Source organism: Acomys russatus, chromosome 8 (genome assembly GCF_903995435.1).
Source record: "Acomys russatus chromosome 8, mAcoRus1.1, whole genome shotgun sequence".
Taxonomy (NCBI): domain Eukaryota; kingdom Metazoa; phylum Chordata; class Mammalia; order Rodentia; family Muridae; genus Acomys; species Acomys russatus.
The window spans coordinates 5201794-5216550 of record NC_067144.1 but is presented as its reverse complement, the minus strand read 5'-3'; the positions used below and the strand labels follow the sequence as shown (position 1 = coordinate 5216550).

The following is a 14757-nucleotide window of genomic DNA, read 5'->3' as shown; positions in this document are numbered from 1 at the left end:
CCCTCTTTCTTTCATAGAGGCTTGTTCAAACGAGGAGATGCTCCTTGGGGTGGGGGCATTGATGACTGTCATGACTGGAAAGATGACAGGAGATGGGCAGTGCTGATGGAAGGGAGGTTGTTGGGCTCCAGAAGTGTCTCAGACGGTAGGAGATTGTTGGGCTCCAAAAATGGCTCAGCCAGTAGGAGATGGAGAAGTCTCCTTGCCCACTGTCTCCCTGACATCTTGGGTTGTTGAATCAGGCAGGTGAGGAAAGAGGTCATAACCAGAAGGAGAGGCTTGCTGCCCAGGGATGTGAGGCAGGAGACGACTAAATTGTACTCCCTGAAGATTCTGAGGAGCCACCCTCTCTCTCCCCAATCATTGTTCTACACTCCCACTGGGAGACATTCTTAAGCCCCTGACAATTCGCAGAAAGAAGAAGAGGAGGAGCGGCTGGCGTTTGTAGTAACAGGATGAGAAAGTGTGAGACTTCCTGTTATGTACGTGTGACAGCTGGTGATAAGTGGAAGGGCCTGTGCAGGAAATCCGCTCAGCTTCTGCAGTGGGACCTGCCCCAAAACTTGGCAGCTCCTTTAGTCTGGACGTTGATGGCGGCACAAAGAGGTGCCTGTGCCATGAGCGATGTGGTGGAGAGAAGTTTGGAAGGACCCTTAGCACCCACTACAGACACATCCTCCCAGAAAAGAGAAGACTTGGTGGAAATATTAAATGGGGAGAAGGTAAAGTTTGATGACGCGAGACTCTCCTTAATTCTTCAGAACGGCCTGGAGACCCTCCGAGAGGAAAACGCTTTGACAGATGTCATCTTGTGTGTGGACGTTCAGGAGTTCTCTTGCCATCGTGTGGTGCTTGCTGCGGCCAGCAACTATTTCAGGTCAGCCTGCCTTGACTCAGAGTCAAACTGCGTGCACATTGCAAAGACAGTGTCTGTATATGTCAGAGCTCAATCTAGTTTGTTTTGCAGATACATTTATGGCTATATACATTCTTATATATAATATATAGTTATATATATTTATAATATATATTTAGTATATATATGTTATATATTATATTATGTTTATATGTTACATATAACTATGAACTTAAAATATAAGAAAAGAAACTGTCAAACCTTAGATTTTTTTATTTAGGCAAAGAAAAGCTGGGATCATTTAGAAGCTAGGCTTAGTCATTGCAGTAAACTTTACATGTATAACTATGCCCTGGATTTTAAGGATGTGAAATTACTTTAGTCAGGGGGATGTTTTCCCCCCTTGCTTTCCTTAGTTTAGCTAATGTGTTAGAAAAATGATTCATCAGTGGAAGTAGAGAAAAAGAATGTGGCCTTGCTCTTGGAGTTACCAGATGACTAGCTGAAAATTAGGGGGTTTCTCTTTCGCAAGGAGAGCAAACAATACAAGAAGGCTCTGTATGTGGAAGGCTCCTGGGGTGTCACAGTGGAATGACCTGGGATCAGACACCCGCTTCCATTTCATTTGGGCCCTTCCTGGCCATGAGGTTTTAGGCGAGTTTCCTGGTACTCTGAGGTTCTGTTTGGTCAACTGGAAAATGGGGATGGTGATCGTTTTCTCTCATCACCATTGTAAAGATCCTCTTAATGAAAAGGTCGTGCATGGTGCTTGGCAGACACATTTGCTCAAAGCATCTTTATTGAAATCTCCTATGAATACAGCTGGACAAGCATTGTCCATATCAGTGTGGACGTGTCAAGAAACCAGTGTGTAAGGACGGTGCAGCTGAGGGAGGTATTTTGGAAGCTAGAAAAAAAAAATTACTGTCATTCTATTTTTAATGAGATTTTCCTACCTACCTCTCAGTTATGGTTGAGGATTTAAAGAAAGTATCATAAGAAAAATGTGTGGGAGTGTGTGTGCATGTGTGTGTGAGTGCATGTGTGTGTGTGTTTGTGTGTGCATGCGTGCGTGTGTGTGTGTCTGTGTGTGTGTGTGTGTATGTGTGTGAAATTATATTTTATTTGGAGTGGCTAGGAGAAAAGTTTTCTTTGGGATTCAAAGAACAGGGTCAGCAGGTTGTTTTGGGTAAAAATCTCCCATATGTTGACAAGGCCAGGGGCTACGTGAGTGTGAAGGAAGTCACGCCTGCTCTATACCACAAACAACGGTCGCTAGTTTCACTCTGCCCTGGCATGATGAAGGTGACAGACACCCCTTTTTCAGATGAGGAAATGAAAGCGACACATAACATACCTGCCCTTTGCTAGAGCACGGATTCCACACATTCCAAAAGCCCTTGTTTTAACTGCTGTACAAGCTGTCACTGTGTTTGGAGCCTCACTCTATCGGCAGCATATCTAGGTAAAATGTAAGCATGGTCATAAAACTGCGTTGATACAAACAAACTGCTAATCTTGCCACTCTACTGGCCACTAGCTTTCCCATTCAAGAGTGAATGAAAGCCAGTTTGCCCAAGGGCCCTGGGCACTTGTTTTCAGTTTATGTTTTGAGTGAGGCATTGGAGAGCTGCTATCACTAGCTGGTAGTTTTATAAGTGTGTTTGCCTGCTTATCAGACAGGCCATTTCTTTGTTCCTTTGGTTTCTCCTCATAAACAGAAGGCACCTTAGCTCAGATCTTCTTTCCTTGCTGACGTAGAAAACACTGCTCATCCTCAGGGCAGGAGGTGGCCGTGAGAAGCTGGTGCACACATGGGTGCAAGTGTCTGCCTGTGATGTAGACTTTCTTGACAGATTGCCTGGTCTTATACTTCCTTTAAATTTACATCTAGGTATTTACAACATAGTTTCCCTCTTATAATGGATACAGTTCTGGAGATAGGACTCTATTTCTGTTTGTTGAGCAAATTTGTGTGGGATAGGCCCTGTGCCATAGGTACCTAGCCCATTAAAAATTTTGTGTACATCAATATTGTGCTCATCTTCATCCTATAAATGAGAGGCTGAAGTCTAGGATGCCAGTTAACTTAAATTAAAAAATAAAAGCTAACTTATGTCCTAAGGCCAATGACCAATACTAGGTCTGACAGTGACTCACTGCCTCTTTGCTTCGTCTCTTTTGTTTTGGAAGGTATGGGACATCTGCCATCATATCACCCTGTGGCAGATTGAAATCAGCAATCTCTGTCGATGGCACAGAGGAGACATGATTTCCCTCAGACTCAGCCCCTTGCCTTGTCAGTGTAGGGGAGCTGTTGAACCCACAACAACCCGCTGATCCTGCTCTTCACACAACATAGAAAAGCACTTGCAAGAATTATTTGTACACTAGAAGAGTGATAGGAATTAGGGTAGGAATTAGGAATGTGTCAGCCAAACAGGGACAGCATTAGTCACGCAGACAGTGAGTTTCCCTTTGTGGGTCTATTTTAAAGTCTTGGGAGGAATGAGGAAGTTGGAGAAAAATATATTGTTTTGTGTGTGTGTGTGTGTGAAGTCTTAGAAAGGAACACAGGGTAGTCAGCCTTAAAAGTTAGCTTCTTGGCTTCGTAAACCCAGGAGTAACTGACTTCTCTCAGGCCCAGTACCCGTAGCTGCAGCCAAAGGCTTGCGGGTATACATTTACAAGTAATTTGTCATGGAGTGCAGATCGTAAAACAGTTCATTTATTAATCTGTGCCTAAAACCACGTTGTGTGTGACAGTAAGTCAGATCTCTTAGGGTTTGTGATCAGAAATTCCCTCTGGCTTATTTGTGAAGAGACCCTTATGTGCGCAGGAGTTGGATTCCCAAAGTCTCCTCCCCGAGATGTGTAAAGAAGAGAAGAACTAAGAAAAGATACAGGGACAAGGAGGTCAGGCAGTGGTCCAGATGGCGGCCGCTCAGCCTGTGTCAGGAGGAGCCCAGCTGAAGGCGAACCAATAGAGCAGGGGTTCTTAACCCGTGGGCTGCGACCCCCTTGGCAAACCTCTGCCTCCCAAAATGTTACGTAACAATTCATAACAGTAGCAAAAGTACAGTCCTGAAGTAGCAATGAAAATAATTTTGTGGTTGGGGGGCGGTCACCACAGCATGAGGAACTATATGAAAGAATTGCAGCATTAGGAAGACTGAGAACCACTGCCCTCGAGTTTTCTGCTCAGTCACTCCTCTCAGTCACTCACTGTTCCATGGCCATTTCTCAGGACTGGAAGCCACAGTTGCCTTGGTTCTTCTACACAGGCAGTCTCTCATGTGTGCTTGTCTCTCTGACACGCACACACACACACACACACACACACACACACACACACAAACGAGCGCGCGCGCGTGCATTCACACACAGTTCATGCACTGGCTGAGGTCTATCTAGTGATGCCTGGCCAGAGAAAGCATAAGACCTCTGGACCTACTGGAGTGAAAATGGCTTCAGTCACTATGTCCCACTCAAAGGGAGGGAGGATTTGCTGTACTGAGGGAGGGCCCCGATGCTGAGGAATGACTTACATGGGCCAGGCCTGGATTAGATGAAGAATGGGTGTTCTGGCATCTTGAAAGGTCCACAGACTTAGAAGATGCCTTGTCTCACAGGCATTGGATGCGTGTCTTAAGGTCCTAGCAGGCAAGGGACAATCATTGACACTATCATTCTCCCTGGCCCTGTCTTCTGTGAATCTGTGGCCCGAAGGCATCGTCCAGATGGATGAACTCAACACAGACTGAGCTGCCTATGGTGGCTTACACCTTTAATCCCAGCACTTGGGAGCCAGAGGTTGGCAAACTATCTGTGAGTTCAAGGCCACCCTGGCCTACAGAGTGAGTTCCAGGCCAGTCAGGGCCAGATAATGAGCTATGTGAAAGCAGTGACTTTATTACTCACGCCTTTGTCCTTGGTGCCATTTGCAATAGCAAGGTCTTTAGCCTCACGTGTTCAAAGTCAGTAAAACCTTGATGGACCTCCTACAGTTCACATTACTGATTGAGTAGAGGCTCTCACAAGGTAGGGAAGCTGTTGTATATTTTAGAAAAGAGGAGAATAGTGACGTTCAGTCATTATAGGAAAAATCGGAAGGAGCACTTGAATTCCAAAATGAAGGCTCGGGAGATGGCTCGGTGGTCAACTGTTGTGCAAGCAGAAGAAGTCAAGTTCCGAGTCTCATGTAAATAGCTAGGCATGGCAGTGCAAACCTGTAATCCCGGTCCTGGCAGAGATGGCCTAGTCACTCAGTCAGCTCCGGGTGCAGAGAGAGACTATCTCAAAACGTATGATGGAACAACAGAGAAAGACACCGCACATCCACCTCTGGCCTCCATACATGCACACATAGGTCTATATACCACACACACACACACACACACACACACACACACACACACACACAGAGGCATGCACACACACCAAATCCGAAATGCTTCAGAAAGTTGTAGAATCAATAGATCACTCATATGACCATGTGGACACAGGTGTGCTATGCCCATACAGTGGTTCTTGCAGCACTAGTTTAACACTGGTGTGTGTGTGTGTGTGTGTGTGTGTGTGTGTGTGTGTGTGTGTGTGTGTATCTGTGTGCCTGTGTGTGTGTGTGTACGTGCACACACTCCAGGAGAAAGGAGTAATAAGTTCCTTTGGTTTTTTAAAAATAAAATATACTCTCTGTCACATGTATACCTGGTGTCTACAGCAGATGGATCTTTTTTTTAGTCAACAACAGCTGACTGGCCTGAAGGCTCAGTAAAGGAGCCAATTGCTCAACACATACATTAACGGGCACTGCTGAAACTTTGTCTTCAAAAATGGGGGAAGGGAAGGGATATCATTGTCCCATGGGACAATGTGGTTGGCCCATTGGCTGTGGTTGGTTGGCCCATTGGCTGTGGTTGGTTGACCTCTCAATCCAGTCAGGTGATTTAAATAACGACCTAGCAGATCTAGAAGCTTCCTTCCCATAAACAACTTTCTTTTTTCTATTGTCTTTAAATACCAATGGTGTTTCTATGTCAGGAAGAGTACTGTTGTGGCTAAGAAAATGCTCCTTTAAATATCAATGGTGTTTCTATGTCAGGAAGAGTACTGTTGTGGTTAAGAAAATGCTCCTTTCATTTTACTAGCATCCCTCTGCTCTGCCATCTCCCTTCTTCCACAATGTTACTACTTAGCTGTTTTAGTTTATAGTTACCCAGAATCCTCCTGTACAGAAGCCTGCCTTTATATTTATAGATTTTCTTATACCTACCACAGTAAGTAATCCTATTGTTGTTTTTAATGCCTGGGTTCTATTACACAAGTAGGCCACATTTGTTAAGGCAAATTTGGGAGAAAGGAGAAATATTAAAGACTAATAAATACGAGCTGAATGTTCTTATGTATTGACCTATACATTTACAGAAAATTATCCAGAAGTCTTTTATTAACATTTAAATGTGCTGTCCGTTCTTCTAGGCACAGACATTAAGAAGTTATTGTCCTTGGACCACAGGAGTTCTCCACCAGGGAGGAGAGGCAGGACCAACTGGAAGTAGAGATTCTTTCCCTGGGTACTGATTCAGGGAATGTGGCCTGGCAAGTGTCATAGATGCTGGTCAGAGCCCCAGCCTTGGCATCTGTGCACAAAGGAAACCTACACAACTTTCCCTCTTCCTCCTCTTCCTCTCCCCTCCTCCTCTTCCTCTCACTCTGCTGTTGCTCTCTGGCAGAAGTGCCCAGTGGCCAGCAGTGCCTCTTACCCGCTGGCTTCTGTACCACAGAAACCAAATCCCAGGCTTGTGGTCCAGATCAGTCTGGAAGCTAGCAGAGGGAGCACTCTAGAACACACATATGACCAGCACTGTGTTCCGCAGTAGGGGCAATGTGACTGTCTTACAATGAAGATGGAGAGCAAAGTCTGTGTGCAGGACTCTAAGCGGTTAGAACCAGGGAATGTTCAGTCAAGTTAGAGAGGCTGACCTGTAACTGCGAGATAATGATGTGGCCATCAGAGTGAGCAGCTGGGGGTCCCAGATGAATTGGGATGGAACATGCTCAGAAGAGAAAAAAAAAATGATATGGGATGCCTAGGGTCAGAGTGTGGCTGTGGGCATTAAGCGCCAACGCTCACCCTGCTTCTGACCTAATACGGAAGTGACACTCAAAGACAGACCTCAAGGAAACAGTCTGGGAGGCACATGGTATTTGGTTAGGGCAGTGTTTCTCAGCCGTCCTAAGGCCGTGACCCTTTAATACAGTTCCTCATGTAGTGGTGGCCCCCAGCCATAAAATTCATAGCTGTAACGTTGCTGCTATTACGAACCATGATGTAAAACACCTGTTTTTTTTTTCTATTGCTTTAGGCAACCCCTGTGAAAAGATCATTTGATTCCTGCAAGGGGCTGAACCCACATGTTGAAAACCACTGATTTAAGGGCAGCCAGGCTTCATTTCCAGGGGGGGGGGGAGTGTGGGATGCATAAACCTAAAGGCAAATCGAGTTAAGTGATAACCACCATATGCATAACATCGTAGCTCAGGCAGGAGGGCACAGGGTCAGCGGCAGCACGTGCAGGTCTGATGGCACACATTGTTAGACAGTATGTCCTCATCACATGTACCAGTGCGAGGTCATATGGTGGTTCGGGGTTACTTATGCTCATAGCAGTTAGAGTGTAGGTCTGAGTGTGGAGTGGAGTAGGTAGATCTTCTTGGCCTAGACTGTCAGTGTGGGTATCAATTTCAATGGGAAGCCAACGTCTCATAGTAGGAGTTCCAGAGAAAGTTCTGCCACTGGTGCTGCTTAGACTCACTTTGTCCTGAGCTCGTCCCTAACTGATCACTAAGGCTTGGGGGATGTACCATATGACTTGGGTCATGTTCGCCTCTGGCCCAACAAGTGAGGCTAGTTTCACACAGACATTTAATACAGTGTAGCAGGAGAGGTGGCTCACAACGGGAGGCCTGGGTGTTCCTTAACAGCCACTTTAAGAATAATACTGAGCAAGGAAACAAGAACGGCCATTACATCTGTGTCTGGATCATCACAGAGTCAGGACGCTGTATTTGTTGTTATGTTTCATTGGGTCTGATCTTGTAGGATAGAACAAGCCTTTCTGCCACAGAGTTGAGTGACCAGAGTCTCATGGCTTGCTGAATTACCAGTAATGCCCTAGTGGGGTTTTGAGGGTTCTGGGTGCACAGCAAGCAAACCAACTTCTGCTTCCTCAAAGCCATGTTTGGTGACTTGAGGAGGGGTCAACACAAGCCAGAGGTTGGCAAACAGATACGCTTTTAGGGCCGGATGCTGTTTAAAGTCAGTGGAGAGAACACTCAGTTTATAGCTCCTCTATAACTTTAACTCAAATGCTTGTTCATTGGCTGACGGTGTTAAACAACTTGACTTCAAGCTCAAGAGAAAAATGTGGAGTGTTGTCCAATGTATATGTAAAAAAAAATGTATATGTCTGTAATAGAAAGAAAGATGCCTGTGAACTTCCAAATGATACTCTGAAGATTTGTTAGTTTTATTACTATAACAATATCTGAGCCTGGGAACTAGAAGAAGAAGAAGAAGAAGAAGAAGAAGAAGAAGAAGAAGAAGAAGAAGAAGAGAGAAGAGAGGAGGAGGAGAGGAGGGGAGGAGGAGAAGGAGGAGGAGAAGAGAAGAGGAGAGAAAAGAAGAAGAGGAGGAAGAGGAGGAGAAGGAAGAGGAGGAGAAGAAGAGAAGAAGAAGAGGAGGAGGAAGAGAAGGAGAAGGAAGAAGAGAAGGAGGAGGAGGAGGAGGAGGAGAAGAAGAAGAAGAAGAAGAAGAAGAAAGGGTTTTGTAGTTCTCAAGGTTAAAAGGCATGATGCTAGCATTGTCCTGGTTCTCACCTTAACAGCCACTTAATAGATGCTACGACGGTGGGAGTGTGTGGGAAGCAAGGTCCCATGGTGAGACAAGAAACCAGAGAGCTGTGGGGGATGGGGCCAGTCTTCCTCTTTCACATAACCCTTTTTTTGACAACTGAGCAGTGTCCCTGAGAACCAAGTTGGTTCTTTCGATGGTGGCACCCTAAGAGGCCAGCTGCCTTGTGCTTGGTTTTTGAACGGTCCCAGCACTGCAACATTAAGGACCAAGCTTAGAACACACAAACCCTTGGGCGGGGTGGGGGGGGGGGGGGGGAACCATAGCAGAAGGCACTCTTCCAGGTGTGAGAGATTTGCATGCACACAACAGACAAGAACAAAATATCACATTGCTTATTATTAATAATGTTTCTATGTCAGGCTGTCTATGGAAACTCTGAGGTCCACTGAACTGTGCTACCTGAGTGCAGGCTGCAGTGCCTCTTGTGAGACTATCAGCTGGAGACGTAAGAGGCCGAGGCACAAGTTTTCCAGGCTGGGAAGAAGAGGTGGCTGTCTCTCTTTCTTTGTGAAGTATCCCTAGGCCAGATGGGTTCCTGGGAGCGCTGGGCTCAAAAGATAGAAGGGAACTTCCACAGGAAAAACAAACACGGATTTCCAGGCACATACCTGTCCTAGTCCTAGCCCTAGCCCTTCTTAACCTTGATCTTGATTATGTTTTCTTGTTAGGTGGGAGCCGAAGGGGCCTGCGTTAGGAGATTTTTTTTCCAAACAGCTTCTCACTATGTACCTGTGGTAGTTTGAATGAGAATATTCCCATAGGCTCAAATATTTGAATGCTTTATCTCCACTTGATGGGACTGTTTTGGGAAGAATTAGGAGCTGTGGCCTTATTGGAGAGCTTAGGTCACCGGGGTTGGCTCTGAGATGTCAAAAGCCCATACCATTCCTCTCTCCATTTCATGCTTGCTAATTACGATGTAGGCTCTCAATACTGCTGTCCTGTGCCATGCCTGTGGGTTTGCTGCCGTGCTCCCTGCCGTAATGGCTATGGACTCACCTTCTAAGCCCCCGATAAACTTATATCCATTGCTTTGGTCATGGGGTTTATAACACATCAATGGAAAAGTAACCACGACAGTAGCCCAGGCTTGCCTTAAATGTATGCCCCTCCAGCTTCAGTCTCTTGGTGCTGGGATTATAGATATGTGCTATCATGCTTGGATTAGGGAAGGATTTTTTTTTTTTTAATTTTGGTTTGCTAAAGAATCATGAGAGCCAGCATAAAGTCTAATAAGATGCTTCTAATTGTCTCCATTGCCAAAGATTTGTAACTCATTTGATTGAGGCTTGGTGAAATTCAGTGTTCTGTGAGCTTAGCAGGCACACACAGTATTCAGATGTGGGCTAGCCTTGGAGCTTACATTGTGACTCATGCCATGAGCGTGCTGTACTTGAGGCTGAGCATGTAAGCATGACTCTAGTTATGGTGAGAGGTGATATAATAGGATTTGGAGAATGACTAGAGACCAGAACCTGGACTGATGAATGTGTGCATGCTTTCTTTGATTCCAATTGGCTTGGGGGAGGGGCTGAAGAGATGGCTCAGCAGGTAAGAGCACTGGCTGCTCTTTCCAAGAACCTGAGTTCAATTCCCAGTACCCAGATGGCAGCTCTCAGACAGTTCCAGGGCATCTGATGTTCTTCTGCCCTCCTTGGGCAACAAGTGCATATAGTGCACATCATACGTATAGACAAAACACCCACATATTAAAATAAATAAATGGATTAACTTATAAAGAAATAAACAACAAGAATTAGCTTGGGAAATGGAAGGTGGAAGTTTTTGGTGCCTGCAGCTTAGAGTTTTTGGCTGCCATAGACTGCAAAGCCATGCTGTCTTTCATCACATTTGGATTTGCCGACTCCCTGATCTTTTGCAATGGAAACCCCTTTGAATAACTACACTGGAACCATAACTTTCTTACTAACCCTTCTTATTATGTATCACATGATGAAATTGAAAAGAATGTCTTCACCTAATTGCATACATGTGAACACACACACACACACACACACACACACACACACACAGAGAGAGAGAGAGAGAGAGAGAGAGAGAGAGAGAGAGAGAGAGAGAGAGAGAGAGAGAGAGAAATAGATTCTTGATAGTTATCTCAGGTTGATGTTGATCTTCAAATCCTCCTGCTTCTATTTCCTGAGCACTGGAATTGCTGGCTGTAATTCTGTGCCATCTGCAGACAGATCCTTGTATTCTAGAGTTGAATTTTACTCACTTCGCAGTTAGCATTAGTGCCGTAACACAGAATATCTTAGTGAAAGAGACAATTTAATTCTTGGTGTGAAGAGGATGGGGAAGGGATGAGCAGGGAACTAAATAGGGACAGGCACAGGTTAAAAGGCTAGAAAGGAGCTCCACAGGGAGACCAACAAAGCCAACTAACTGGAACCCAGAGGGGCTTGCAGAGACTGAATCACCTAACCAAGGACCACACATGAACTGGACCTAGGCTCTCTACACAGATGCAGTTGATGGCCAGCTCCGGCTTCATGTGGGTCTCCCAGTAAGGGGAGTAGGGGCTGTCTCTGACATGGACTCTGTTGCCTGCTTTTTGATTTATTCCCCCTGGTAGGGCTGCCTTGGTAGGCCACAGGGGAAGATGATTGCTCAGTCCTGGTGTGACTTGATGAGGTGGGGTGGGTTGGTAGCGGGAGGAGCTCCCCTTTTCTGAAGAATAAAGGACAATAGAGGGAGAGGGGGATATGGGGAGAGGAAGAGAGAGTGGGACCTGCAGAAGGGGAGGGAGGGGGCTAGATTGGGATGTAAAGTGAATACATAAATAAATTAAAAATGCACATGACAGTAGAGGTGGATTGGTCTTGAGGCAGAGAGCTCTGAGGCAGGGGTGTTGTAGGAGAGAGTAAATCATAGGTCAGTTGGAATGGGTGAAAGCTTGTAGAGATTCATCTTTTTCAAATTCCAGGCCCTGCATTTATGATAGGAATTTTTTTTAGTGGGAAGCAGGGCTCCTCCTCATCCTCTACAGGATGTCTGACAATTTTTTGGAGTGACAGATGACCAACAAGAAGCAATTGTAAGGATTTCTAAAAGACCATCTGCTCCCTGGTTCACTCACTTACTCGTCTTCTCTAGAGACAGACTTTCCAGTGCATCTGAAGCATTGCTCTAGGCACTGGGGGCCCAGGGACTGGGACAGTCAGTTCGTTTTGTTCATTTGGTATAGGGTCAGGTTGTGAGAGCTCTACAAGGGAGAGTAAAGGAAGTAAATGTGGAGTGGTGACTTCAGTCTGGCTACAGACTGAGGGATAGCATCTTTGAATAAATGACATTTGAGGAGGGACCTCTATCAAGGGACCCCCCCCCCCCACGGACACTGGAGAGCTGTGTGGCCCCGGCAGAATGTTTTCATCTGGGCATCATCTAGGCTAGTCGTGGGCCTGTGGCTATGTCCATGGCTATGGTGAGAGGAGTGCTGAGTGACTCAGGCTTTGCACTGAGGAATCATTGATTCACTGTATTGGGCAACTGGCTTTACCGCTCTGATACGGGTTTTGTTTTAAAATAAGGATCTTATGCAAAGTTTGTCTATATCTTTCTACTTTTTACTATGTAACATTTCACATATGCTAAAGGGTAAGTTTTTTATTCTTTTTATTTTTATTTTTTTTATTGAGAGAGGTGAAAGCATGGGAGAAGATGTGTGTGGGTGCATGTATGGAGGTCATAGGACAAGTTCTGGGAGTTGGTTATCTCTTTCTACCATATGGGTCCTGGGGACTGAACTCCTGCCATCATATTTGGTGATAGGCATCTTTACCCACTGAGTCATCTCACCAGTCGTCAGTCCTCTTTCCTCCTCCTCCTCCTCTTCTTCTCTTTTTTCATTTATTTTCTTCGTGTGTGTGTGTGTGTGTGTGTGTGTATGTGTGTATGTTTATGTGTGTGTATATGTTTATGTGTGTGTATGTGTGTGTGTGATAGGCAAGCATCAAACTCACAGAGATTTGCCTGCCTCTGCCTCTCAAAGGCAAATGCCATCACTAAAAACATATGCCATCACATCTAGCCTAAAAACCCAGAAACATGTGTATCCTGGGCTGGCCTTGGACTCCCAATCCTCTTACCTCTGCTTGTTTGGCATATCCTACTTGCAGGTACCCCCCCCCCCCACAACTGGTTATTATTTTTAATTATTCTTATTACTTGAAGTGAACATACAAAGAGTGGCTTTCATTATGGCGTTTCCATCCATCCCTTTTGTCTTTTTTTTTTTGAGATGGCCTTGTTTAGCGCAGGCTGACTTTGAATTTGCTGTATAGTGGAGGGTGCTTATTCTTGAGCTCCTCATCTTCCTGCCTTCACCTGTGTGCTGGGATGGCAGACGTGTGCCACCACCGCACCAAACTAATATTTTCATATGCTCGTGCCATTATACTTTGTTCCTACACACCTCCACCCCTACCTCACCCCCTCGTATCCCCATTACCCCCACTAAGAGGTGAATTGCCAAGGACCAAACCAGCTGTGCAGTCAGAGAACAGAACCTGGTCTAGTGCACTCAATGTTGATGCTGAGTCAATCCCCCAGAGTCAGACTTTGTATCCCACTGATTTTCATGAGTATTATATTTTGTTAGGCTCCAGGGCCCTAGGTCCTAGCTTATAGTATCTCTTCTGTGGCTGATCATCCATGGAGACCAAAATGTGTCCATGTGTATCTATGGGTCTCAGAGGATAGCAACAGCTGCTTGGGAATTCAGCCAATGAAGATTTTGTAGGCTTAGCTTTAATTACACCTTATTTGTGTTCAACATGGTGCTCATGGCCAAGGGCAGTGACAACATGTCAGAGGAGAGCAAGGAAATGCTGGGACTTTGGGAGCCAAATGTGCACAGAGCCCTGGAGGGAAATATATTTCTCTTAAGCGCCCCCATCCTCTTATATAAACAGTTATGGAGTGATTGTTCTTAGATCACTGTTAATGGAATCCTAGCTCTGCCTTTGCTGTAGATGAAGGGTGGGCAACATGCAGAAATCTGACCCAGGGGACCTGATGGAGACCAGGACACAGCTGGCAAGCTAAAGGCTGAGGTGGTGTATGACCTACCCTCCGAGTTTGGATGTAAATTGTCCCTAGCATGCTCGTGTGTTTGAACACTTAGGTCCTAGTTGGTGGTGCTCTGTGGGGAGGATGTGGGACCTAGCTGAGGAAGTGAGTCTCTGGGAGCAGGGCTCGATGCTTTCAGCCCAGCTCTGCTTCCTGTCCTAGCTCTGCTTTCTGATGTGAAAATGCAAGGAAGCTGTCTCACTCCAGCTGCCACAGCTGTCCTTGCTGCTGTGCCTTTCCCCCTCCTCGTGGCCTGTGCCTCTTTCCTTAAGGGCCTTCGGTTAAGTGTTTGGTGGTAGCAACAAGAAATGTAACTAATTCATCCACCCATCCCCATGTCTCTCACCAGTTAAAATTCCCCTGATCTGGTCTTGGAATATCTCACTTGTATGAGTTTTTCTGGTATATATTATCTTATTTATTTATTTATTATGTATGCAATGCTCTGCCTGCATGTACACCTGCAGACCAGAAGAGGAAATCAAATCGCCTCAGAGATGGTTGTGAGCCACCATGTGGTTGCTGGGAATTGAACTCATGACCTCTGCAAGAGCAGTCAGTGCTTTTAACCTCTGAGCCATCTTTCCAGCCTCCTATTATCTTATTCCTTAAACAGAATTATTTGGGAGGAGGAAGGTAGGGATTTACCAATAGCCATTAAATGTGGCTTGATTTGTGTTTTCTCATTTACGCTATGGAGTGAGTGAGTCCAAGCCTTGTCTGGACTCCAGCCTTGCTTCTGCCTGCCATGGCCATCATCCAGTGCTTCCTGTCGGCTTTCTCCCGGGCTCCTGGGTAACCAGGCTGTCTGTGGTACCATGTCCCCACAGGGCTGGGCTGAGCGACTTTCCCTATCATGCTCTTATGTGGCTTTGTCTCTGCCATGTACTGCTCT

The 14757-nt window shown here is 45.7% G+C and overlaps 1 protein-coding gene across 1 annotated transcript in view; it reads left to right on the top strand.

The window, feature by feature from the left end:
* The first annotated feature begins 509 nt into the window (after positions 1–509).
* The window catches only part of Klhl6 (kelch like family member 6), a 42999-nt gene continuing 28751 nt past the window's right edge, over positions 510–14757 (top strand). The window contains exon 1 of the mRNA XM_051150697.1: positions 510–877. Coding sequence (XP_051006654.1) covers positions 591–877 — 287 coding nt within the window. The 5' untranslated portion in view covers positions 510–590. The remainder of the gene's footprint in view (positions 878–14757) is intronic.